The 23627-nt window shown below is 48.0% G+C and overlaps 1 protein-coding gene and 2 non-coding genes across 3 annotated transcripts; all 3 read right to left on the minus strand.

Moving 5' to 3' along the window:
- Nucleotides 1-154: 154 nt before the first annotated feature.
- Nucleotides 155-3584, minus strand: Rpl21 (ribosomal protein L21). Its single transcript, XM_006979637.4, has 6 exons — nucleotides 3561-3584; nucleotides 2066-2144; nucleotides 1710-1771; nucleotides 1059-1171; nucleotides 455-605; nucleotides 155-297 (listed from the first exon to the last, which is right to left on the minus strand). Exons 2-6 carry the CDS (start codon nucleotides 2130-2132, stop codon nucleotides 208-210), a joined length of 483 nt encoding a protein of 160 aa, XP_006979699.1. The 5' UTR covers nucleotides 2133-2144; nucleotides 3561-3584; the 3' UTR covers nucleotides 155-207.
- On the minus strand, nucleotides 891-1019 carry LOC121825571 (small nucleolar RNA SNORA27). The gene has a single exon (XR_006067895.1). It is a non-coding gene; the product is annotated as a small nucleolar RNA SNORA27 (small nucleolar RNA).
- On the minus strand, nucleotides 1259-1329 carry LOC121825567 (small nucleolar RNA SNORD102). The gene has a single exon (XR_006067891.1). It is a non-coding gene; the product is annotated as a small nucleolar RNA SNORD102 (small nucleolar RNA).
- Nucleotides 3585-23627: the final 20043 nt, after the last annotated feature.

The raw sequence follows: 23627 nt of genomic DNA on the forward strand, positions 1-23627 counted from the left end.
GCCTGGTCTACAGAGTGAGTTCCAGGAAAGGCACAAAACCTACACCAAGAAACCCTGTCTCAAAAAAGAAAACAAAAAAACAAACAAGACACAACGATCCAGCACAATTAAAATCTGCTTCAACATTTTCTTTCAGGAAGGAAAGACGACACACTTCAACGTAAGAAACGCCCTTTACAGTCCAGGTCTTTTATTTCTTTTTGTACATTAGGCCATGAATTCGTATGGAATGGGCTCCAGCAGCTCAGGCTCCTTCCCGTTAGTCCTCACAAAGTGTGCTTCTCTGGGTGGGGCGGGCTGGAAAGAAAGAAAAGGATTATGGGAAACCTTAAAGTTCTCTTTGTAACTAACGAATACTCAATTCTCAAACTTAAAAAAAAAAAGTTAAGTGAGTCAAGTTTTCACAATTCCTCACGAATCAATAGCAATACACACTGCCTGGTCGGGCTCTCACCTGGCGCTTCAGCTGAACCCAGGTGCCCTTCTCCTTGGCTTCCTTTTTCTTCTGGTCGTTCTCCTTCACCCGCTTGAGGAAGCTGTCTCGGCTCTTAGAGTGCTTGATGTGCTCAATCCGCACGTTAATTCTCTTGGCAAGAATCTTGCCCCTAGAAAGACCAATAAATTTCCTAAATGCTTCATTCAAAACCCAACACAAACGCACACCGTTCTGACAACTATTATCTAGTAAGTTAACATTGCTCTCATGCTTACGTCAATCATCCTTACCCAAAGGAAGAGGCCCGAGAGCACACTTCAAAGCTACTTTTCTGATGAACACAGCCCTGAAACAACAGCAACTTAGGCAAACCCGGCTAATGAAGCTTGTAATGAACTTTTAATGTTACCGACACACCAGCACCAACCATTCCACCAGACTTCCCAGTGAACGTCAATGTTTCCCCTGACAGGTTACAAGACAAACACTTAAGTTTGCCTGAGTTTTAAAAGGTTATTTCCTTTGCCCCACTTGAATGGCCAATGAAGACATGAAGTCCAATTGGCAAAGTGAAAGGGGGTGTGTGACGACGACTTCATCACATCTGCAGCATTTCACTTACTTAACTTGCTTGTTTACAATGATGCCCACGGCATGCTGGGTGACATTGTAGACTCTTCCGGTTTTGCCATGGTAACACTTATGAGGCATTCCTTTTTGAACAGTGCCCATTCCCTAGGCAAGAGACAAAGTATTATTCCAGCAAGTCCTCTTTCCAAATTCTTTTAAGTAACCAAGGCTCCCTTTAAATGGCAACTCAAGAACTCTCAGAGCCGGTGAAATGTGGTTTTCACATTGCATCAAGCAATCAAATAGACAATCATCATTAAGTTCCAGAGTGCCAGAATATATTCAACTACCCCAAGAGTGTAGCCTTCACTGGGGCTTTCATTAAAAGCAACTCCATCTTTAACAACAAATTTTATTATCTTTGAGACAGGGTCTAACTGCACAGGTCCAGCTGGCCTTGATCTCAAGAAATTCACCTGCCTCTTCACCCTGAGTGCTGAGATTGAAACCAGCATTCTCGAGTTTTTGTTTTTTCAAGACAGGGTTTCTACATAGCCCTGGCTGGTCCTCAACCTGGGCTCTGTAGACCAGACTGACCTCAAACCCACCACTGCCTCCTAGGGGCTGGGATTAAAGTCGTGTGCCACCAACATCCAGCTAGCACCTAACTTCTAATGCTGATCTTTCCTCCACTCTAACTTACCTTGATGTCTACAATATCACCTTTCTTGTAGATTCGCATGTAAGTGGCCAAAGGAACAACTCCTGTAAAAGAAAATCAAGACGATGTCTAGATCCCCACGGTACTTTCATAAGGTACTAGTTTTCAACACAAAGCACAACTCTTTGGCAGTTACATTAGGTATAATGGTCAATTTCTCCTTATAAGCAAAGCCAGTCTAAGACTAACGGTCTGACACTTCTTCCCAGTGCTAAGCCTGCAGACACTCAAGTTATGAGACCACGAGATCCATGCTTTTGCTTCTGACACAGTGCAGGTAAAAGCTGTTAACCACAGATCAATAGAAACACATTATCAAGGAGGATCACGCCACTTACCATGCTTCCTAAAAGGCCTGGAGAACATATAGCGGGTCCCCCTCCTCTTTCCCTTTGTGTTCGTCATTCTGGCGAGTTACTGAAACCAGAAAAGTCAGCCATCAAATAACAAGTTCATTTAATGTTAGCAACTATCCCCTTAAAACTAATCAGGAAACAATATAAAAAGCTGGATCACCACACACACACACCCCCTAATGTCATCTTGTCACAGACCAGGCTCGCTCAAACTCAGTACCTTCCTGCCCAAGCCTCAAAGTGCTGGGATTGTAAATGGGTGCCCATGATTCCACTTAAAGACTTAAATAGAAAACTGTCTTTTTTTAAAAAAGGAGTTTAGCTACAGAGACCAAATTCTGTCATTAAAACCAGCAGGACTGGTTGTTAACTTCAAACCAAAACACCTTTCTATCAGAATACAGAACACACTGACGTATACTACCATCCTATCTACAAGCAGAATAGTCTAAAATGCCAAGGACATTGCAACTCCCAACTTCAGGATAACTTTGTGGTTGGAGACCATAGAACTCAGCCTGCACTTTGATGCTGTTAGTTTCCTTTCATTATTAACCGAATTCTCGGTCAACTTAGCAAATGGAATCGTGGAGTTAAGACACTCTTCCATTTGCTAAGGTATTAGGAAGTGTGTAGAGAGAATCAATCCCTGGAAAATCTGACATAAGCCTCGACGATTCTTGCTACAAAGGCCTACTTAAGCTGACATTCCTGCCTGTAAATGGCCTTTCCATTTTTATAAACAGCCACTGTAAAATCTACATAGAGCCCCGAGTGACTCTTGGCAGCTAATAAAGCACCATCTAAGAGCTTACCTGCTACAGGTATTTAGAACCAGTACTTGTTTTCCAACAGACCAACAGGGTTTGGATCGCTCCGTTCGTCCAGGGCAGAACTACCCGCCACTCCTGGCCACTACTCAGAACCACGTGGGGACCCCTAAAGCACGGTGTTGTAAGTAACCAACGTGCTCCTATCTTAAGCATTGGTGCGGCAGCCTTCACCTTACCGTCCCTGCCTACGCTCGGCTTCTAGGCCCCAAATCTGCAAATTACGAACCGTTCCACGCACCCCTGCCTACGCTCGTCTTCTAGGCCCCGAATTTGCACATCACGAACCGTTCCACGCAACCCGAAGAGGGATCTCCTTTACCGCATTACCCAGGCCGACCGACTCGGAGGGCACTCTCCTCGCCAGAGCCCAGTCCAGGCCTGCACACACCCAGGCCTCGCGAGGAACCACGCCGACTTTTGAGTCGCTCATGGTCGGGGCTGGGCGGGCGCCCGGCTACGAGCACTAAGACAGGCCCGGCCTCTCCGGATGAAAGCCCCGGCCCCCAGGCCTCCCCGGCCCCCGGCCCTCAGGCCGGCGGCCCCTCGACAGCCCCCCCGCGACCCCAGCACGCAGCCTCCGCGGCCCGAGCCCCCCGTGCAGCGCGTAAAACGCGCATGGACCCGAGAGCCACGCGCGCACCGACCTGGAAGATGGCTGCCGCGGCCGAAAGGGAAGGGGGCGGGGCCGCGCGCTCTTACAAGGACCGCGGGCTGCCCGTGGCGCCGCCTGAAGACAGAACGCCGGCCCCGCGAGAGAAGCGCGCTTCTCTGATCGCCGAGAGACAGACCTTGTGAGGAGGCTCCCCTCGGCGCAGACGAGAGGCAGCCGGCTAACACAGACTCGTACAGGCACCACGTTAGACAGCCCGGACAAGCCCGCCCCCCCCCCCGCGGGCGTCCAGCCGGACGCCACTTCCGTAGAGCGTGCCGACGCAGGCTGGTGCGTCGTGGGGCGTAGGGGGCGGAGCTCCGCCTCCCCGCCGGGACTCACGTGCGTCCCGCGGCGCGGGGCTCCTTCGCGTTGCTGGGGTCTGCCGGGTCGCGTAGGCGAGTAGTTTCGGGCGGACAGAGCGGTGCGTTTGCCACGTTTCCCCCCCGACGTGGTTAAACCGCACGCCCGTCGGTCAGCTAAAACCTCGGACAGCCCGGCATGCTGCGCATGCTCCTAAGGCCGGCCTCCCGGAGGCGGGAGCAAGACACTTGTCTCCCAACCCAACCCAAACCTCACCTCGGTGTTCTCTGCGGGGTTTGGGGAGAGAGAGACGGGGGCGCGGCCTGAGGCGGTGCTCACCAGAACACGTACCCGTAGTTTGAACCTGTGTAGTGTGTATTAATTGTGCAAAACGTCAGGTTTCCTTCTGACATTTTCTTCAGGCAGGCACGTGTGGTGACAATACTCTGGTTATTTTCACTCCCATCACCCTTACTGTTCCTCCCATCCTGACCACCTCCCCGGCTGTAGATGAAGGCATTTAGTCAGTCATTACACTGGAAGCAGTATTCCTAGTCATTAGATCAATCAACTTATTGCCAGAGCCGAATTGGATGTTGAAAATATTCCAATGGTAGATGAGAGCTTTGAGAGGTGGACATTGTTTTTATAATTGCTATTCCGATCCATCCCTCCTATGCAATAGCGCCTCACTTAATTTTGGATATAATGATTCCTGTCCCTAGTATGCATTCTTGGGGAGGTAGTCCCCACCATCAGGAAAACAAGAAGCCAGACTCTCGGTGTGCTTCTACACCCGGAGGCTGTAGATCTTTATTCCGGACCGAGGACTGTTGGGACAGAGTTGAGGAAATGGCAGCACACAGCCTCACGACAGCCACTGTCCGCCTGACTGGAGTGGTCTCACTTCCATCAGCTTCTGCTTGGTGCCAAGCCTCATCCTTGAATATTTATGAACTCTGAAAACCACCATATCCTGCGAGTCCCAATAATAAACTCAGTAAAATCCAATCAATAATGTGTACAGCTAGGGTTAGGTTCGGTTGTTTGAGATCCCATTAATCCATGCTAGAAGACAAACGTTTAACTCGAAGACATTGAGACCCTATCTCAGGGTGTGTGAAAAACGTGACTGATCTAGTTAGCTAGGGGGTTACTAAGAGACTTCAATTATTGAGCAAATTTTCATATCTGTGACCAAATTATGTACAGTTACTTTTAATTAACTTTTATCTTAGGCATAGCAAAGTGTTATTCCCAAAGCAGTTTTTCTTTGATTTTGAGATAGAGTCTCATTCTTTTGCCATGGCTGGCCTGGAATTCAGAGAGATGTGCCTGTTTCCACCTCCTGGGTGTTGAGGTTACAGATGGGCACCACCACATCTGGCCCAATTTTTCCGTTTTTTAATATATTACTTACTTTAGTTGATTTGGGTTGAGTGTAACCAAAATGATACTAGTATTAGCCTAAGAGTTAAGAAAATAAAAATAGGGGGCTGGAGAGATGGCTCAGAGGCTAAGAGCACTGACTGCTCTTCCAGAGGTCCTCAGTTCAATTCCCAACACCCACATGGCAGCTCACAGCTGTTTGTGATGCCAGTTTCAGGAGACAAAACACCAATGCACGTTAGTGGAATGCAGTGTGTGTGTACCTGTTAGCATGCCTCTGTGTATATGCACGTATATAGATTGAGAGTTTCAAGAATCCTTGTTAGTGTACAGACCATAAGTGTACGAACACTAAGCTTTATAACCAATCTGGGCAGACAAGATACAGAATGTTCCCTCCCCCAAGATTCCCGGAACTTCCTTCTAGTTGATCCACTCTCCCTCCAGATTCATGAAATATTCTAATTTCTTTTTCCTTTCTTTCGTCTCTCCTTTTTTTTTTTCTTTAAACAAACAAAGCAAAATTTCTAGGGAATTGAGTCCAAGGCATGGTGTATGCTAGAGATGTGGTCTAACAATAAACTATTACCCCCCCCCACCTCCCCACCCTACTCCCACCCCCAACCCCATTCTCAGTAGCCTGATTTCTATAAAAATATAGTTGTTTAATTGCAGGTAAGCAGCACCATACAATTTATGTGCTTTTTTACCCCGTGACTTTTTATTTTGCTTAGTGGTTTTTGAGATTCAAGCATGTTGCATTTATCAGTAGTTTAACACTATTTATTGCTAAATAGTATTCCGCTGTGTGGAATTCTTGGTCTCAGAATCAAGTAAGAGCGATGTCACCAGCTCCATTGTACAGATTTTATTTTATTTTATTTATTTATTTATTTATTTATTTATTTATTTTTATTTATTGGTTTTTCGAGACAGGGTTTCTCTGTGTAGCTTTGTGCCTTTCCTGGAACTCGATTTGGAGACCAGGCTGGCCTTGAACTCACAGAGTATTGTACAGATTTTAAAACCAATGTTGTTTCCTGAGTTCCTCATGATCAGTTTGTCTGTAGTTTGAGGGGTCATTAATACCCAAAGGGGATGAGGAAAATGTTGAAACAGCTAAGGAATAGCCAGGCGGTAGTGGCGCATATCTTTAATCTCAGCACTCCCGAGGCAGAAGCAGACTTCTGAGTTCAAGGCCAACCTGCTCTACAGAGTGAGTTCCAGGACAGCCAGAATTACACAGCGAAACACTGTCTCATAAAACTAAAACAAACGAGCAAAAGAAATGTGAGCTGGGTGGTGGTGGCACGCGCCTTTAATCCCAGCACTCAGGAGGCAGAGGCAGGCAGATCTCTGTGAGTTCGAGGACAGCCTGGTCTACAGAGTGAGATCCAGAACAGACACCAAAACTACAGTGAAACCCTGTCTCGAAAAAGACAAAACAAAAAAAAAAGAAATGTGAAATAAATGTAGTAAGTGGGAGAATTCACATTTTATTCACTCTTTATGAGCATGTGGATTCAGTCAGGTACCGAATCAAGTGATGAGGCTATAAACATGAAACATGGTCCTTGCCCTCAAGGCCCACAGGGAGACTGGTAGGAGAGGAAAGTGTGCCCATACATTATGCCAAGTAACCGAATAGGAGACCCCTGAGCACTGTGGGAGTTGTGCAAAGGAACCTGATGTCCCTGGACTGGAGGAAGTGGGCCAAACAGGAAGCTTCACACAGTGAGTCTAACCTAGCGAAAGACTGACGCTGGTCCGAAAAAATGCCAGTCGAGTGCTTCCGGCGGAGGAAGAGCTTGTGAATGGGTGGAGTGATGGATCACAACTTGGACTCAGAGAAGTGAAAATCACCCGATAGCTGTGGGAAGGCCGGTGAGCAGCAGGAAGGTGACTTCTTACAGTGAAGAACGTGTACCACCTGCCTGTGTAAACCACTAAACAACACACAGCTTTGGGCTGGGCATGTAGCTCAGTGGGAGAAAACTTCCCTACCATGTAGATCACCATTAGTCCCAGCACAGAAAAACATAAAACACTTTAGAGAAACACTAAAGAGAAATTTGCATCTCTGTACATTTTTGTGTGTTTTTCTTATGAAGGACTCTCTAAAGAAGTGTGTGTGTGTGTGTGTGTGTGTGTGTGTGTGTGTGTGTGTGTGTGTACACCAAGTGCATGCAGTGCCCACAGAAACCAGGACAGGTGTCACATCTGGAACTGGAGGACAGATGATCATGAGCCACCATACAGAGTCTGGGAATTGAATCAGGGTCCTCGGCAAGAATAGTCAGTGCTCTTAACCACCGAGCCTTTTCTCTAACCCCAGAAGGGGTTTTTAAAAAGTATGTTTGCATGCCGGGCATGGTGGTGTAGGGCTTTAATCCCAGCACTCAGGAGGCAGAGGCAGGCAGATCTCTGTGAGTTCGAGGCCAGCCAAGGCTACATAGAGAAACCCTGCCTTGAAAAAGAAGGAGGAGGAGGAGGAGGAGGAAGGGGGGGGAGGAGGAGGAGGAGAAGAAGAAGAAGAAGAAGAAGATTAAGAAGAAGAAAGTACAAAGGCATGCTCAGCTACAAAGCAAGTCAAAGCCATCCTGGGCCACATGAGATCCTGTCACACTCGTACACACACAAAGAGGCATGGAGAAGCTTCTGTTGTCTACACAGAATTATCGTCTCCAGAAAAATGTCACTGAAATGATATCAACGAGGGGAGTAAATAATGTGGATAATTGAAAAGTATATCATTAGGAATAATTTTTTAAAAGTCATTAAATAAGCCAGACAGTGGCAGTGCATACCTTTAATCCCAGCACTCAGAAGGCAGAGGCAGGCAGATCTCTGAGTTCAAGGCCAGTCTGGTCTACAAAGAGAGTCCAGGACAGCCAGGGCCACAGAGAAACCCTGCCTCAAAAAAAAAAAAAAAAAACCCTAGCTTCAGTACGTCATAAAGACTCAGGAAATTCTGAGGGGTGGCTTATTAAGACTCTGAAAGTAAACATCTCAAAAATCCCAGGAAGTCCCCAGAGCTGATCAGATGGACAAGGCCCCTTCCTCCCCAACATTGCGTGATCACTAAGGACTGCTCAGGAGACTCAGGGCAACTGACCTGCTTGGAAGAAATTTACTGGCCTGTTGAGCTGCCTGCAAGTTGTACGGAGCGCTCTAGGTTCCAACTCTCATGAGCTGTCACTCACACCGGGTCGGGCTCAGAGATCAGCTGCCTTTGCGCCCTTCCTGCTCCTGTGACTAACCCCAATAAACTCACTGATCACTAAACTGGACTTCGGTGGTATTGGTCCTTTGATCTGTTGTCCATCCCCTATCTAGAGTGAATAGACATTTGTGTTGTGTCTCCCCAGGAAAAATGTCACAAGTAACATGTCTTCCTGGGGGGAAAAAATCAATCTCTGTATGTGAGAAAAAAGATAGGCACACACTGGTTCCACATCCTTACTTCATACTGCTTGGAATACTGGATTGATGGCGGAGCCTTGACTAGGAACTTTCTGAGGCTGATGCCAGGTTCACTGAGAGTCAAAGACTATAAATATCTGACATGAACTCACTGGAAAGAAAAGCACATCCACAGGCCACACATACACACATGACCTATATTTCACTCAGGGGAAAGCCAGGATTATTCATTCATTCATCCATCCATCCACCCACCCATCCATCCATCCATCCATCTATCTATTTATTGAGACAAGGTTTCTCTGTGTAACAGTCCTGGCTGTCCTGGAACTTTCTTTGTAGACCAGGTTGGCCTTGAACTCACAGAGATCTCCCTGTCATGCCTCCCAAGTTCTGGGATTAAAGGCGTGTGCCACCACTTGGCTTGCTTATTTGTTTATTTTAGCAATTATGCTTTTTTGGGTGAGTCTTTGACCCAAATATGCAAACTTCTATAGTGATCTTAGATCTGCAAAATTTTCCAGAAATGTTGATTTATAGACTCAATTTCATTTCTCTTTGTGAATTCTACACAGATTTTAGTACAGCTTTGTTGCATTGTCCAAAGCTGGAGGTCGGAGTTTTTTTGTTTGTTTTTTTTAACTTGAATTTGTCCTGTAAATGTGTGGGTTTCTTTCTTTTCTTTTCTTTTTTTTTTTTTTAAGTAGTGGTTGTTCTTTTGAAAGAGTATCATTCTGTGTCCCGGGTTGGCCTGAACTTGAGGTGCCCAGCTTCTGCTTTCCAAGGGCCGGGACTAGAGGTGTAAAGGCATCATGCCTAGCTTGATTTTGCTGATTCTGTTGCGGCTGTAGACATTTAGAGAAAGTGCTCATAACCCAACCGCTCTCTCTAAGGAAGTCAGTTAGTGATTAGCTATGCCTTTTTAAACTTTATTTGGGGGACATTCTTCAAGAGAGAGCCTCAGATTTTTTCTCAAGGTTGTGTTCTCAGTTGTCAGTTGAAATGCTGAGCTGTTGGGATTGTGTGTCCTGACACTAGGGGATTCCTGCAGATGGGCTCAACGTCTCAGCTCTGCCATTCAGGGATGGGGCTGCGTTGTAACAGAATAGGAAGAGTGTGGGAATTATTTTGACTGTCATACTTGCTGAGCAAAAACTAAAACTTTCCTATCCATTAGAGAAATCACTCTGGCTGACATTTGCTGTAATGCCAGGAAATTTTGAAATAGGCTGTTTTTGGAAACAGACAATAGTCATCATAATGGACCACAATGACATCAAAATATTTCTGTAAGATAATTGATACCAAACCCCTTGAGAATTGTGGCACTGGGATCTGTAACTGAAACAAAACAAAGAGCAGAAGCATTTGCCAGACATCGATGTGGCTAATCTGTGCCCTGCTTTCAAATTCCGAGGATGGAATGGGACTGCCAGCAATTTTCTCCAAACTAGGTTTAAAATGTGTATGATGCTTCAATTCTGCTTCCTGTAGAATCAGAGCCACTGGGTTTGGGGTCACCTAGGAGACGTATGTTGGGTGTCTCTGTGTTTCTGTAAAGCTCTTACCGAGGAGAGAAGACCCATCCTGATTGCAGCGGTGTGGTCCTATGCACTGAGATCCCAGGCTGAAGAAAAAGGAACAAAGGGGCTGGTGAGATGCGGCTAATCTGGCACACGGGATCAGTGACCCGAGTTCGATTCCTGAATCCCGGTTAAAAAGGGGAGGAGGAAACCTGTGACCTCCACATGTGCAGCATGGCACACATGTCCATAACACACACACACACACACACACACACACACACACACACACACACACACACCCCTACCTGATTGATCCAGTTGTGAAGGAGCAGTTCCTTTTAATCAAATCTTCCCCACTGTTCTGGGCTCCTCTCAAACCGGGAACCAAAATAAGCCTGCCCTTCCTGAATCTGCTTCTTGTCAGATACTTAGTCACGACCATAAGAAAAGTAACTGATAACAAACTGTGTGATGACTAAATATGAGGTTTTTGACAGTGCTCTGAGTGCTCAGGCGAAGCAGACTTCAGAAGACCACACCCTAAGCACAGGGGTCTGTCTCTACGGGATTACCATCATGGACCCAGGCCCAAACATATAATGTACACACAATATATCTGGAAAGAGAGGGAACTATGAAACAGAGGAAATGAGCTCGCCCAGCTGGGTTATATTAGCATGGAGTCATTTTTTAAAAACTGATTTACTTACTTTTATGATCATTTGTATTTTACCTATATGCATGTCTGTGTGAGGGTATCAAATCCCCTGGAATAGAAATTACAGACAGTTGTGGTTGCTGGGAGTTGAACCTGCGTCCTCTGGAAGAGCAGACAGTACTCTTAACCACTGAGCCACCTCTCCAGCCCCACTATGTGGTCATTAGCCTTGACCTTGGTCTTGTCAGGAACTGATCATTCACCAGGTGTAGTCGGGCCAGGGTGGTCAGCTCATGTGTGAGGTGTGACTCTGCTCAGTTCCTTGGTTTCCAGCACACACAGGGGATTCACTATTTAATGGCACATATGTTTATTGGTCACCTAGTGGGTGACAGGAGTGAGATGCTGCTGGAGGTTCAGGTGACAGACAAATCCCCATGCTCTGGGAGTTTACCTTCCCGCAAGGAAAGCCGGAGATGCACAGTATAATCTTATATACTCTGTGTGTGTGTGTGTGTGTGTGTGTGTGTGTGTGTGTGTGTGTGTGTGTGTAAAGGCTGGAGGCAGGTGCTAGAAGACAGCAGAAACAAGGCATCGTGGTTCCTAATGTGGCCAGGGAAGACTTCACTGGCGAGGATTCATCTGCAAAGACCTGAGAAAGGGAGGAAGACAGGGCCAGCACCCAGAACAAGTGTGGGCTGTGTGGATGCAGTGCCAGGGGTAGAGGATGGAGAGTGTGAAAAGAAAATGTATTAGTTACTGTTGCTGCAATTGAATACATGACAAGAAGAAATGGAGGGGCACCAGGCGGTGGTGGTGCACGCCTTTAATCCAGGCACTCGGAAGGCAGAGCCAGGCAGATCTCTGTGAGTTCAAGGCCAGCCTGAGCTACAGAGTGAGATCCAGGAAAGGTGAAAGCCACACAGAGAAACCCTGTCTCGAAAAACCAAAAAAAAAAAAAAAAAAAATAGAAAGAAAGAAAAAAAGAAAAGAAACGGAGGGAGGCAGAGCTGACCTTGGCTCCCAGTTTGAGGGTTCAGTCCGTCATGGTGGGAAGGCAGCTCTCAGCTGTGGCGGCAAATCCTGAGGCTGCAGGGCACACTGTGTCGATAGTCAGGAAGCAGAGGAAGATGGATGTTGGTGCTCGGTATAAAATAAAATAAACAAACAAGGAAATTTGAATTTTGAAGAGTTTTCTGTTTGTTTTCATGTGTGTATTTTGCCTGCATGCGTGTTTGTGTACCACACGTGTGCCAGGTGCTCTCAGAGGTCAGAAGAGGACATCAGATCTGCTGGACCTGCGGTTACAGATGGCTGTGAGCTGCCATATGGGTGCGGGAAACAGAATCCAGGACCTCTGCAAGAGCAGCAAATGCTCTTGATCACCGAGCCTTCTCTCCAGCCCCTAAAAAGGAACTTTAACAAATAAGATAAAAGAAACAAGAAAGGAATCCTGAGCACTGGGGTTAAAGGCTTGCCCATGATACGTGGCCTACAATTTTTAAATTTATGGGTACGTGTATGTATGGGTATTTGTGGGAGGACATGAAGAACAGGGTTTCAGATCCACTGGAACTAGAGTTCCAGATGGTGGTGAGGCACCTCGTGGGTGTTGAGAATCAAACGTGGGTCCTTTGCAAGACAAACCGGTGCCCCTAATTGTTGAGCCCTCTCTCCAGGTCACTTTTTTTTTTTCGAGACAGGGTTTCTCTGTGTAGCTTTGCGCCTTTCCTGGAATTCACTTGGTAGCCCAGGCTGGCCTCGAACTCACAGAGATCCGCCTGGCTCTGCCTCCCGAGTGCTGGGATTAAAGGCGTGCGCCACCAACGCCCGGCCTCCAGGTCACTTTTTAAACCTCAGTTGGTGTGATTGATTGATTGATTGATGATTTTGTGATCTTTAATTTTCACCTTACTCACCTATAGGCCCATACTGTACGGTCTTTTTACTGTAGCTTGGTAGTATGCTTTTAAGCTGGTTGTTGTAGGCATGCATACAAACGTCATCGTGATGGGTTTTTGTTGTTGTTGTTTTGGTTTTGGTTTTTCAAGACAGGTTTTCTCTGTGTAGTTTTGGTGCCTGTCCTGGAACTCACTCTGTAGCCCAGGCTGGCCTCGAACTCACAGAGATCCGCCTGCCTCTGCCTCCCGAGTGCCCGGCGACATGATGTTGTAACGCAGATGTGTTCTGTGTCCCCTCTTCCTCCGCATCACTGTGCTCACAGCCTTCAGGCTTTCCTCCTCCAGTTCTTCGGGAAACACTGCACAGTCTGTCCTGACCGGCAGTGAGGCTGTTGTTCTGAGGACACCCCGACTCCATCGTCTCCCTCCCTCCCTTCCTTCCCTTTCCCAGTCTCTAATGATCTCTGTGCAACATTTAGAGAGCCTCTCTTTCCTCTCTCTTCCCGCTTCTTTTTGAGACAAGGTTTAGTCCTTAACCTCTAATTCAGTGTGAAATACCGCCGAGATGATCTTGAATTTCTGATCCTCCTCCTCTCCCGCCCCTCTTTTCCTTCTTCCATCCTCCCCCCTCTTCTCCTCCCCCTCCCCTCCCTCCCCCTCCCCCTCTCCTCCTCTCCTCTCCTTCTCTTCCTTCCCCCGTCAAATTTCCTTTTCAAAGCTTCTGGTCGGCCGGGCGGTGGTGGCCTGCACCTTTAATCCCAGCACTCGGGAGGCAGAGGCAGATGGATCTCTGTGAGTTCGAGGCCAGCCTGGGCTACCAAGTGAGTTCCAGGAAAGGCGCAAAGCTACACAGAGAAACCCTGTCTCGAAAAACCCAAAAAAAAAAAAAAAAAAAAAAAAAAAAAAAGCTTCTGGTCAGATTTTGCTGTTGTTATTATACTTTTAAATTCTAAATTTTCTGTTTCATTCATTTTTATCATTTCTGTTTTTCTGTTTTACTTCTTTTGGATCTTTTTAATGATTTAACTGTTTGAAAGCATATTAAGGCGGTTGGTTTAAAGTTTTTGGCTGGTAAGTCTTATTCAAAGCAAGTGTCAAACATTACTTTTCTCCTATGAATGGGCATTCTTTTTACATTCTTTGCACGTCCTTTTTGTTTTTTAATTAATAATGGGGACATTTTGAGTAGTGTCATGTGCCATCCCTGGATTTCTTCTCAAAATCGTTGCTGCTTTGTGTCTAAGTCACTTTTCTGGGCTCTCTTTTCACATAGGGTTCTATTATGCTTCCCCTACTGGCTTCAAATTCCTGAGCTCTAGCAATCCTCCTGCCGCAGCCTCTGGAGTAGCTGGGACTACAACATTCAGTATGCAGCCCCTGAACTCGTTTTAGAAGAATCTCTCCCATTAGATTTGTAGCCCAGATTTGCCAGAAATTTCCTTAAATATGTGGCACAAACAAGCAAAACACGGCACAAAGTCCCTTTCAGCCCGGCCCTGTGGCCTGGCACTACCTCAGGGCTTAGGCAGGGCTTGCAGGTCAGGGAGTGACGGGGTGGGATGGGGGTGAGGGGGTGCAGGGGGTGGGGGGTGGGATGCGGGGGGTGGGGTAGGGGTGAGGGGATAGGGGGTGGGGTGGGGGAGTGGGGGGTGGGATGCGGGGGGGTAGGGTAGGGGTGAGGAGGGTGGGGGGTGGGGTGAGGGGAGTGGGGTGGGGAGGTGGGGTGAGGGGGGTGGGGTGGGGAGGTGGGGGTGGGATGTGGGGGTGGGGTGGGGGGATGGGGTAGAGGTGTAGGCGTGCGCTTGCGGGAGGGGAGGAGCTACCCAGGCCTTTTCTGAGCACGTGTTCAGCTCTCAGCAGGCACCAGCACTTCTAGGTTCCCAGGAAGGGGGTGGGGGGTCGGGGGTGGCGGGTATGGGGGTATGGGGGTGTGTTTGGCGAATTCTTCCTTGAGGTATGTCTTTCTTTGACCTCTTTTTTTTTTTTTTTTTTTTTTTGGAGCTGAGGACCAGGGCCCCATGTGCGCTCTACCACTGAGCTAAATCCCCAACCCCCTCTGACCTCTTCATTGCTCGGCTTTTTAGTCAACTAATTGCCCCATGTTATCCGTGCCACAGGTGATGACAGTTTAAAGTTTATTACAGTCTGCTTCAAGTGTTTTCCACCAACACCACGGGGAAGTGGCCCCGACCCTTGGAAGCTCCAAGGCAGGTGGCTCTTGAGCACACATCTGCTTTCCGGGTCCAGGGACAGGACCGTCATTTCTCGAGAAGCAGCTCCATGTTTGGTACCAGCAGTCCAGGGCAAGCCTCTGCCCTCATGCCTGCAGCCAAGGCACCGAGCTGGGGGAGCAGGGTAGTCCCCAGATGAATCCAAAGGGCCGCAAAACTCTTAGGGGAGGAAGCCCTGCTCCAAGCTTTTGCTTAGGTTATAGTTTGGAAAACTGGTCAGTTTTGAAAACCTATTCATTGCTTTTGTGAAGATTTAGGGTTTAGGGCTTTCGTTTTTTTGTTTTTGTTTTGTTTTGTTTGTTTGTTTGTTTCTGCTTTTTTTGTTGTTGTTTTGCTTTTTGAGACAGGGTTTCTCTGTGTAGCCCTAGCTGTATTGGAGCTCACTCCATAGACCAGGCTGGCCTCGAACCCACAGAGATCTGCCCACCTTTGCCTCCCGAGTACTGGGATTAAAGGTGTGCGCCACCACTGCCGGCAAGACTTGGTTGTGCGATTCTGATTCCTCCGACAGCTGTCCAGAGGAGAGATGGAGAGGCGTGCGTGTGCTGTCAAATGCCCACGGCAAGGGCATCGCTTCTAGTTCCTAGCCTGTCCCATTTGGCTGGCGGTCTTGCACAGTACTGATGTCCCTTGTGGGCCAGCAGTTCCACCAGAATGTAGCCTATGAAAGCTTCCTGTACGTGAGGAGGAGACACTCATAAGATGTTCCCAACAAGACAGAAACTGCGTGTCTACCTTCCCCAAAGCGCTAGAGGCAAAGGACTGCGTCTCTGTCCCTTTGGTGACCACCCAGAATCTCACTGCAGGTGTCCTTCCTTCACAAAGGCTAAAGGACAGAGATCGGTTGCTTAAATGACTTGCCCTTCTTTTTATTCTGGATAATTTTAACATCTCATCTGACTAACAAGTCACCTCTAATGAAACAGAACTGGAAATAGACTTTATTTCTTTTTCTTGTCTAGACTATTTAATTTGGTTCTCTGTTGCCATTGTCTGCTCCCCAAAGAAGTTGCTGAGTGTGAAATTTGTGGGAAGGATGCTATTCAGAGTTTCATTTCATTGCATAGTAACCTTGGAAAAATCGAGCAGAAAGCAGAGGTTTCTAGAGGGTACGAAGAACTTTTTGAAAAATGGAGGGTTCATAGACAATTTCTCTAAACTAGAATGTTCAACCATTGCAGTTGAAAATTGAGGCCGGGAGTGGTGGTGTACGCTTTTAGTCCCGGAGGCAGGTGGATCTATGTGAGTTCAAGGCCAGCCTGGTCTACAGAGTAAGTTCCAGGCCAGCCAGGGCTACACAGAGGAACTCTCACACACACACCCCACCCCCCCACTCCCCCACACACACAGAAAGAAAAAAAAAGAAAAAGGAAAACTGATTAAGCAAATGGATGACATGAATGAATCATTGATCCGACTTTGATGACTTGGAAACAGCTGACCTTGCCATATGTTTCTAAGGAACCATTAGCATCGTTAGGAATTGTAGTCAGACATCCCTGTTACATATCATGGACTACTTCTAAAAATGATTTCTAACCCCCAATTAGACAGAATCAGAAGTTCTCGGGAGGAGCTGGCTCACCGGTACTCTTTGAGGCCTCCGTGATTATAAACGCTAGCACATCTGTAAAGCACAAGCCCGTGACCTTCTGTTGAGAGTAGAGACGCTGGGCACAGGGCTGGGACTGTCAGAAGCTCGGCCCCCACCCTGGCCTTCCGAGTCAGTCTGGCTGAAAACAGTCTCTGAGGACACAGGTGATACATGAAGTTTGAAAAGCACCAGGTGTGGGGGCGGTGGTGGTGCACGCCTTTAATCCCAGCACTCGGGAGGCCGAGGCAGGTGGATCTCTGTGAGTTCGAGGCCAGCCTGGTCTTCAGAGAGAGAGTTCTAGGACAGCCAGGGCTACACAGAGAAACCCTGTCTTGAAAACCAAAAAAGAAAAAGAAGGAAGAGAGGGAGGGAGGGAGGGAGGGAGGGAGGGAGGGAGGGAGGGAGGGAGGGAGGGAGGAAGGAAGGAAGGAAGGAAGGAAGGAAGGAAGGAAGGAAGGAAGGAAGGAAGGAAGGAAGGAAAGGAGGAAGAGCACCCGGTAGAGCTGTTTTCCGTTCTGGCATTTCACTGATCTGAGGATCTCAACCCCCTCCCCAAACCCCTCGCCCACAGCACCCACCACCCACTCCACCCCCGTCCTGTCCTTGCATCCTGATCTCTTCACCAGATTATTCTCACTTCAAACTCGGATGCTTCAGACTCCCACGTTTCTTACCAAAGATTTTTAAAAGTTGCACTTTTCTTCTCCAGAAAATTCCAAACAAGCTAGGCAGCTCGGCTCCCGTCACCCATGCCCGCGGCCATCTCCTCTTCTTTTGCACTGTTTTGGTGCAAACCCCAGCTACCAGCTCATTTCATCAAGAAACAGTTCAATACGCAACTTTAAAATAACCAAAATATTAGTATATTAGTACCACACTTTCCAAAGTGACCAATAATTCCGTGATGTCTTCAACTACCCCACTAATGATTACATTGCATTTTTTAAAAATAATTTTGTAAATTAAATTTAAAATGTGTAAGTTAAAAACCAGGCCAAGTAAAGGCCACTTAGGATTATTCTTTCTGTTTTCTAGACTTCTTTTAGTTTGTGTGTTTCTCCAAAGCCTTTGCTGCCCTTGTGATTTATTTGTGGAGTAATTCCGTGGCTGCTGTGGTGTGCCCACGGTTTGGATTTTGTTCACTGTACCCCATGGTGTTTAGTAACGTGTTGTTTCGTCCTATTTTCGGCATATTACTCAGTCTGATAAGGACATAAAAATCAAACGTGCCAAGTTCTAACAACACCTCATCACGTAGGTTTCCTGGGTGGGGGTGAGGGTGATGCTGGGTTCCTGAAGGGGTCACGGCTGAGGTCGTGAGTATGGATCAGGCCTTTCCCGAGTTTGCTGTAGTTCCACGGCTCATTTCTAGAAGGTTCTGTTCTAGCACACAGATCTGTTAATAAATCTGGCCCCTTCGGAAGATGAACAGGAATCTCACTTACACAACTTAAGTAAAACATAGCTCTCTGAACAGATGAAGATATGTTTCTTCTGTATCCCAGAATCTAATCAATATTTATATGTATAATTCAGCTATTATTTGGCTTAAACGGGCTTTTTGGGAAATGTTATCACTTTTACTATTTTCTACAGAGAAAATATTTTTCAGTTTCAAATAACCCTGGACTTTTGAATTATAACCTGTTTTTATGTTCCAAAAAAGAAAAACATTTAAGTGTAAAATGCTGAAGGACCACTGAACTCGATGTTGTATTTACTTATCTATATCTGTATAAGATAATGATTATAAATGTTTGTTTAAAAAGAAAAAAAAATCTGGTCCCTTCTTCTCTTCCTGTATTAAGTGACTTCTGGGAAGTCCCTGTAAGGCCATAGGTGTCTGTTGAGAGATCTAGAAACTAGAAAGAATTCCCCCTTGCCCTTTCCTCCTGAAGCGCCCATAAAGTTAGCTGGCCTTCGTTGGGACCGTGGATCACGAGGGAGGGCCTCATTTCAGAGGAGTCCTGCCCTGCTTGTGTGAAGGAGTGAAGCAGAGACATTGAGTCCGAGCAGACAGGCTCTGCCAAGTCCCCCAGACAGTTACCGTCGGCTCAATTGTGTTCTTCCAACCACAGTTCTCTGTCCATAAAAATACAGTTTCTGGGCTGGAGAGGATAGCTCAGTGGTTAAGAGCACTGGCTGTTCTTCCAGAGGTCCTGAGTTCAATTCCCAGCAACCACATGGTGACTCGCAACCATCTATAGTAAGATCTGGGGCTCTCTCTGGCCTACATGCAAAACATTGTATATAATTTAAAAAATTTAAAAAAGAAAATAAGAAAAAAAATACATAGTTTCCAGGGGTTAGGGATTTAGCTCAGTGGTAGAGCACTTGCCCTGGGTTTGGTCCTCAGTTCTGAAAAAAATACATAATACGTATACATACATACATACATACATACATACATACATACATACATACATACAAACATAAAGTTTCCAGCCAGGCAGTGGTGGTGCATGGCTTTGATCTCAGTACTCAGAAGGCAGGTGGATCTCTGAATTCAAGGACAGCCTGATCTACAGAGTGAGTTCCAGGACAGCCAGAGCTACACAGAGAAACCCTGTCTCAAACAAAACCAAAAACAGTTTCCAGGGCTGGAGAGATGGCTCCGTGGTGAAGAGTGTCTCCTGCTTTTGCAGGAGACCCCGAGTTTGTCCCAGCATATTGTTACTGTGTGCGTACATGCACGATGTGAGTGGGGGCCTGCCGGGGTGCTGTGTGGAGGTCAAAGGACAACCTTGGGGAGTTGGTTCTTTGCTTCCACCCTTGCAGGGCTCCAGGCTTTGGACTCAAGAGTCTGCCTGCTGAGACATCTCACCGGCCCCTGGGTTGCGTCAAATCTACATTCCAAAGGTTGTCGTGCACGCGTCTGCCGCCACTGTTGCGCTACCCTCCCGCTACCCTCCCGCTACCCTCCCGCTACCCTCCTCCCTCCGGCTAGCCTCCCACTACCCTCCCGCTACCCTCCCGCTACCCTCCTCCCTCCGGCTACCCTCCCGCTACCCTCCCGCTACCCTCCCGCTACCCTCCCGCTACCCTCCCGCTACCCTCCCGCTACCCTCCCGCTACCCTCCTCCCTCCGGCTACCCTCCCGCTATCCTCCCGCTACCCTCCTCCCTCCGGCTAGCCTCCCACTACCCTCCCGCTACCCTCCTCCCTCCGGCTAGCCTCCCACTACCCTCCCGCTACCCTCCCGCTACCCTCCTCCCTCCGGCTACCCTCCCACTACCCTCCCGCTATCCTCCCGCTACCCTCCTCCCTCCGGCTAGCCTCCCACTACCCTCCCGCTACCCTCCTCCCTCCGGCTAGCCTCCCACTACCCTCCCGCTACCCTCCCGCTACCCTCCCGCTACCCTCCCGCTACCCTCCTCCCTCCGGCTACCCTCCCACTACCCTCCTCCCTCCGGCTACCCTCCCACTACCCTCCTCCCTCCGGCTACCCTCCCGCTACCCTCCTCCCTCCGGCTACCCTCCCGCTACCCTCCTCCCTCCGGCTACCCTCCTCCCTCCGGCTAGCCTCCCACTACCCTCCTCCCTCCGGCTACCCTCCCACTACCCTCCTCCCTCCGGCTATCCTCCCACTACCCTCCTCCCTCCGGCTATCCTCCCACTACCCTCCTCCCTCCGGCTACCCTCCCGCTACCCTCCTCCCTCCGGCTAGCCTCCCGCTACCCTCCCGCTACCCTCCGGCTACCCTCCCGCTACCCTCCCGCTACCCTCCCGCTACCCTCCTCCCTCCGGCTATCCTCCCACTACCCTCCTCCCTCCGGCTATCCTCCCACTACCCTCCTCCCTCCGGCTACCCTCCCGCTACCCTCCTCCCTCCGGCTAGCCTCCCACTACCCTCCCGCTACCCTCCGGCTACCCTCCCGCTACCCTCCCGCTACCCTCCTCCCTCCGGCTAGCCTCCCGCTACCCTCCCGCTACCCTCCTCCCTCCGGCTACCCTCCCACTACCCTCCCGCTGCAGGGCTCGTGGTTATGAAGCTCATGACGGGTGAGGTGCAGACGCCGCCTCTTCCCTATGAGACACCGTTTAAGCTTCATAACGAATAGAGTGTTCCCACAGTGGGCAACTGCCGTTACCTAGGCATTGTGACCCAGGGCCTGGCATTTACACTCCATCATGGCTCTCTAACAGCCCCAAGCTGCCATTTTTTTTTTAATAACAATTGATTAATTAATTTTCTTTTTCTTTTTTTTTTTTTTTTTTGGTTTTTCGAGACAGTGTTTCTCTGTGTAGCTTTGCGCCTTTCCTGGAACTCGCTTTGTAGACCAGGCTGGCCTCGAACTCACAGAGATCCGCCTGCCTCTGCCTCCCAAGTGCTGGGATTACAGGCGTGCGCCACCACCGCCCAGCTCTGCACTGGTGTTTTGTCTGCATGTGTCTGCGGGAGGGCGTTGGATCCTCTGGGGCCGGAGTTATAGACAGTTGTGAGCTGACATGTGGGTCCTGGGAATTGAACCCAGGTCCTCTGGAAGAGCAACCAGCTAAGAAACCACCTAGCCATCACCTCTTCAGTCCCCCAAGCTGCTTTTTAAGTGGAAAAGTCATCAGTAGAAAGGGTGGCAGGTTTGGGGCATTGGCACCTCTGCTTGCCAGATTCGTTTCCTCGGTCGATTCTGATGGTCAGGCTTCGTGTCCTGCAGCCTGGACAAGTATGAGCTTGTATACGCTCATACTCTGTTCCCACTCACAATTGGTAGCTTTATGGTACCCAGGAATTAAATTAGGGCCAAAGTCAAAACGTGATCTCAGTTGCCTCTACAATCCAAAGACTACTAAGCAATCATTAGGGCTGATAGGTACTGTCTCCCACTTTAAAAACCGTCCCCACAAGACCCTTGGGACTTCCACAGTGTGGGACTTTCAAGGACTTATCTCTGCTCCTAGACACTCATGTGTTACCGATATTCTGACTCCTTCCTGCTGATAGATCCAGCTACAGACATTCGTGCTATCAGTGGCAGGGATCCATGTGACTGTGAACTATCAAATGGAGACCCCAGAGGAACTGTATCACAAAAGGGGAGCTGATTCTGCCGGAGACAGGACGCTGGCAGTGGCGGTGTTTTGCTGTCCTTGATTGCGATAGATAGAAAAGGGTAATAAAAGCGTTTCTGGATCATTAGCCACAAACTGGGTGCCAGGGTGTTGCCTTGAGCGTTCTACCCCTAGCAACCACAGTGAGAGAACCCCACAGTGATAAATAGGCAGCCTCACTTAGCCACCACCCTCCCATCTCCTACAGGGATCTCCAATTAGCCAAATCCAGTGAAAGCCAATCCTACAGGTCAGCCTGTGGGACTCAGCAGAGGAGCAGGGATTGGGGGGGGGGGGCTGCAAACAGAAGCCACCCACTGTGCCGGCCCAGCTCATCATAAAGGACACCACACACACACACACACACACACACACCCTGCCGCAGTGTCAAGGGAAGGCTCCTTTCTCAGGTATGGCAGCAGGCTGGGGGAAGCTCTGGATCCCAGGATGCAGGGGTACACATGCCCTGGAGCAGGGATCACACGTAGGCGCTGTCTAGGAAGTGAGACTCTAGTGATCTCTTTGGATTCATCATCATTTCAGCAGTCTCGTTAGTGGTTAGAGCTCTGACCACGAAAGATGATTCTGCTTTCATCTCAGGCCCAGGTACAGCCTTCCTTCTGGAGTTTAGCAGGAGGAATGGAGCGTTAAGACAATCTGGATGCATGGAACGGGGGAGTACATTTGTCCATCCGCATTGGTAAAGTGAGGCGAGAAGGTTGCAATTGTAAGCCAGTCAGGGATATGGAAGGAGACTGTCAGGAATAAACAACAACAAAAACAAAACATTAGCACCTATAGATGGTCCTTATGGACGTCACTCTCAAGGAAATAAGTAAACCACGAGGACAAATACCAAAGAATTCCATCTACATAATTTCTGAACCAAACCATTTTGTCTGTTGTGAAGCATGTCAGCCAGAGCTGAGGCTTGCCATAGTGTTCACCGGGGTCAAAGGTCACCTGCTCATCGGACACCCACAGACGTCAGTAAAGGTTTGGTCGTTTCCCCGAGTTTGAGTGACCTTTTAGTTCCTGAGAGAGAACGCTTACCCTCAGCGCTCACAAGTCAGAGGTGCCCTCCGTAGTGCAGCTCGTAGGCTGTGTGATTCTAACGCTGGTAATCAGGACTGGAGAGGTGGCTCAGTGGTTAAGAGCGTTGGCTGTTCTCCCGGAGGACTCTGGTTTCAATCTCAGCCGCCGCCGCCTGGCAACCAACAACCATGTGTGACTCCGGCTCCCAGGCATCTGTCAACCCCTTCTGGCCTCTGTGTGTACCTACACTCGTGGGCACCCCTACACACACAGTTAAAAAATAAAATATTTTAAAAATCTTGAGCACTCACAAAGTTTATTTCTACATATGCTTTGCTTACAACATTTAACTGAGGAGGTATGCCTTCCAAAATGAACAGGAATCCAAAACAGAGCGGAGGCATGGAATTCAAGAAACAGGGAATTAACTTAGGAAATCAAAAAGAAACCACAGGCATTAATACATCACAAGCTTAGAAAACTGTAAGATTACATTAAAACAGGAGCGGAAAGGCCTCTAGGAAGGTTATATTTAAAGAAAAAATTATACACGTTGACTGTCTTAAATCCTGGAAGTGCTTGATGAGAAACTGAACATTTTATTAACTACATACCAGTTCACATACAGCCCCACCATATATAAAGGAAATTTAGAAATTTGAAACTGTGTGGGAAACATTTTGTATACAAAAGTCAGAATCCTAATATCAATATAAATCTAAATCTAAATAAAACATATATATATATATATATATATATATATATATATATATTTTTTTTTTTCAGGAAACTTCTTTTTCTTGAGATTTTATTTTTAGTTATGTGTGTGGACAGATGCATGTTAGTGCAGTAGCTGAAGGAGCCAGAAGGGCACGCTGACCCCCTGGAGCGGAAGTTACAGGCAGCTGTGAACTTCCTGATGTGGGTGCTGAACTCATGTCCTCTGGAAGAGC

The sequence above is a fragment of the Peromyscus maniculatus genome, chromosome 23 (assembly GCF_049852395.1).
Source record: "Peromyscus maniculatus bairdii isolate BWxNUB_F1_BW_parent chromosome 23, HU_Pman_BW_mat_3.1, whole genome shotgun sequence".
In the NCBI taxonomy this organism is placed as follows: Eukaryota; Metazoa; Chordata; class Mammalia; order Rodentia; family Cricetidae; genus Peromyscus; species Peromyscus maniculatus.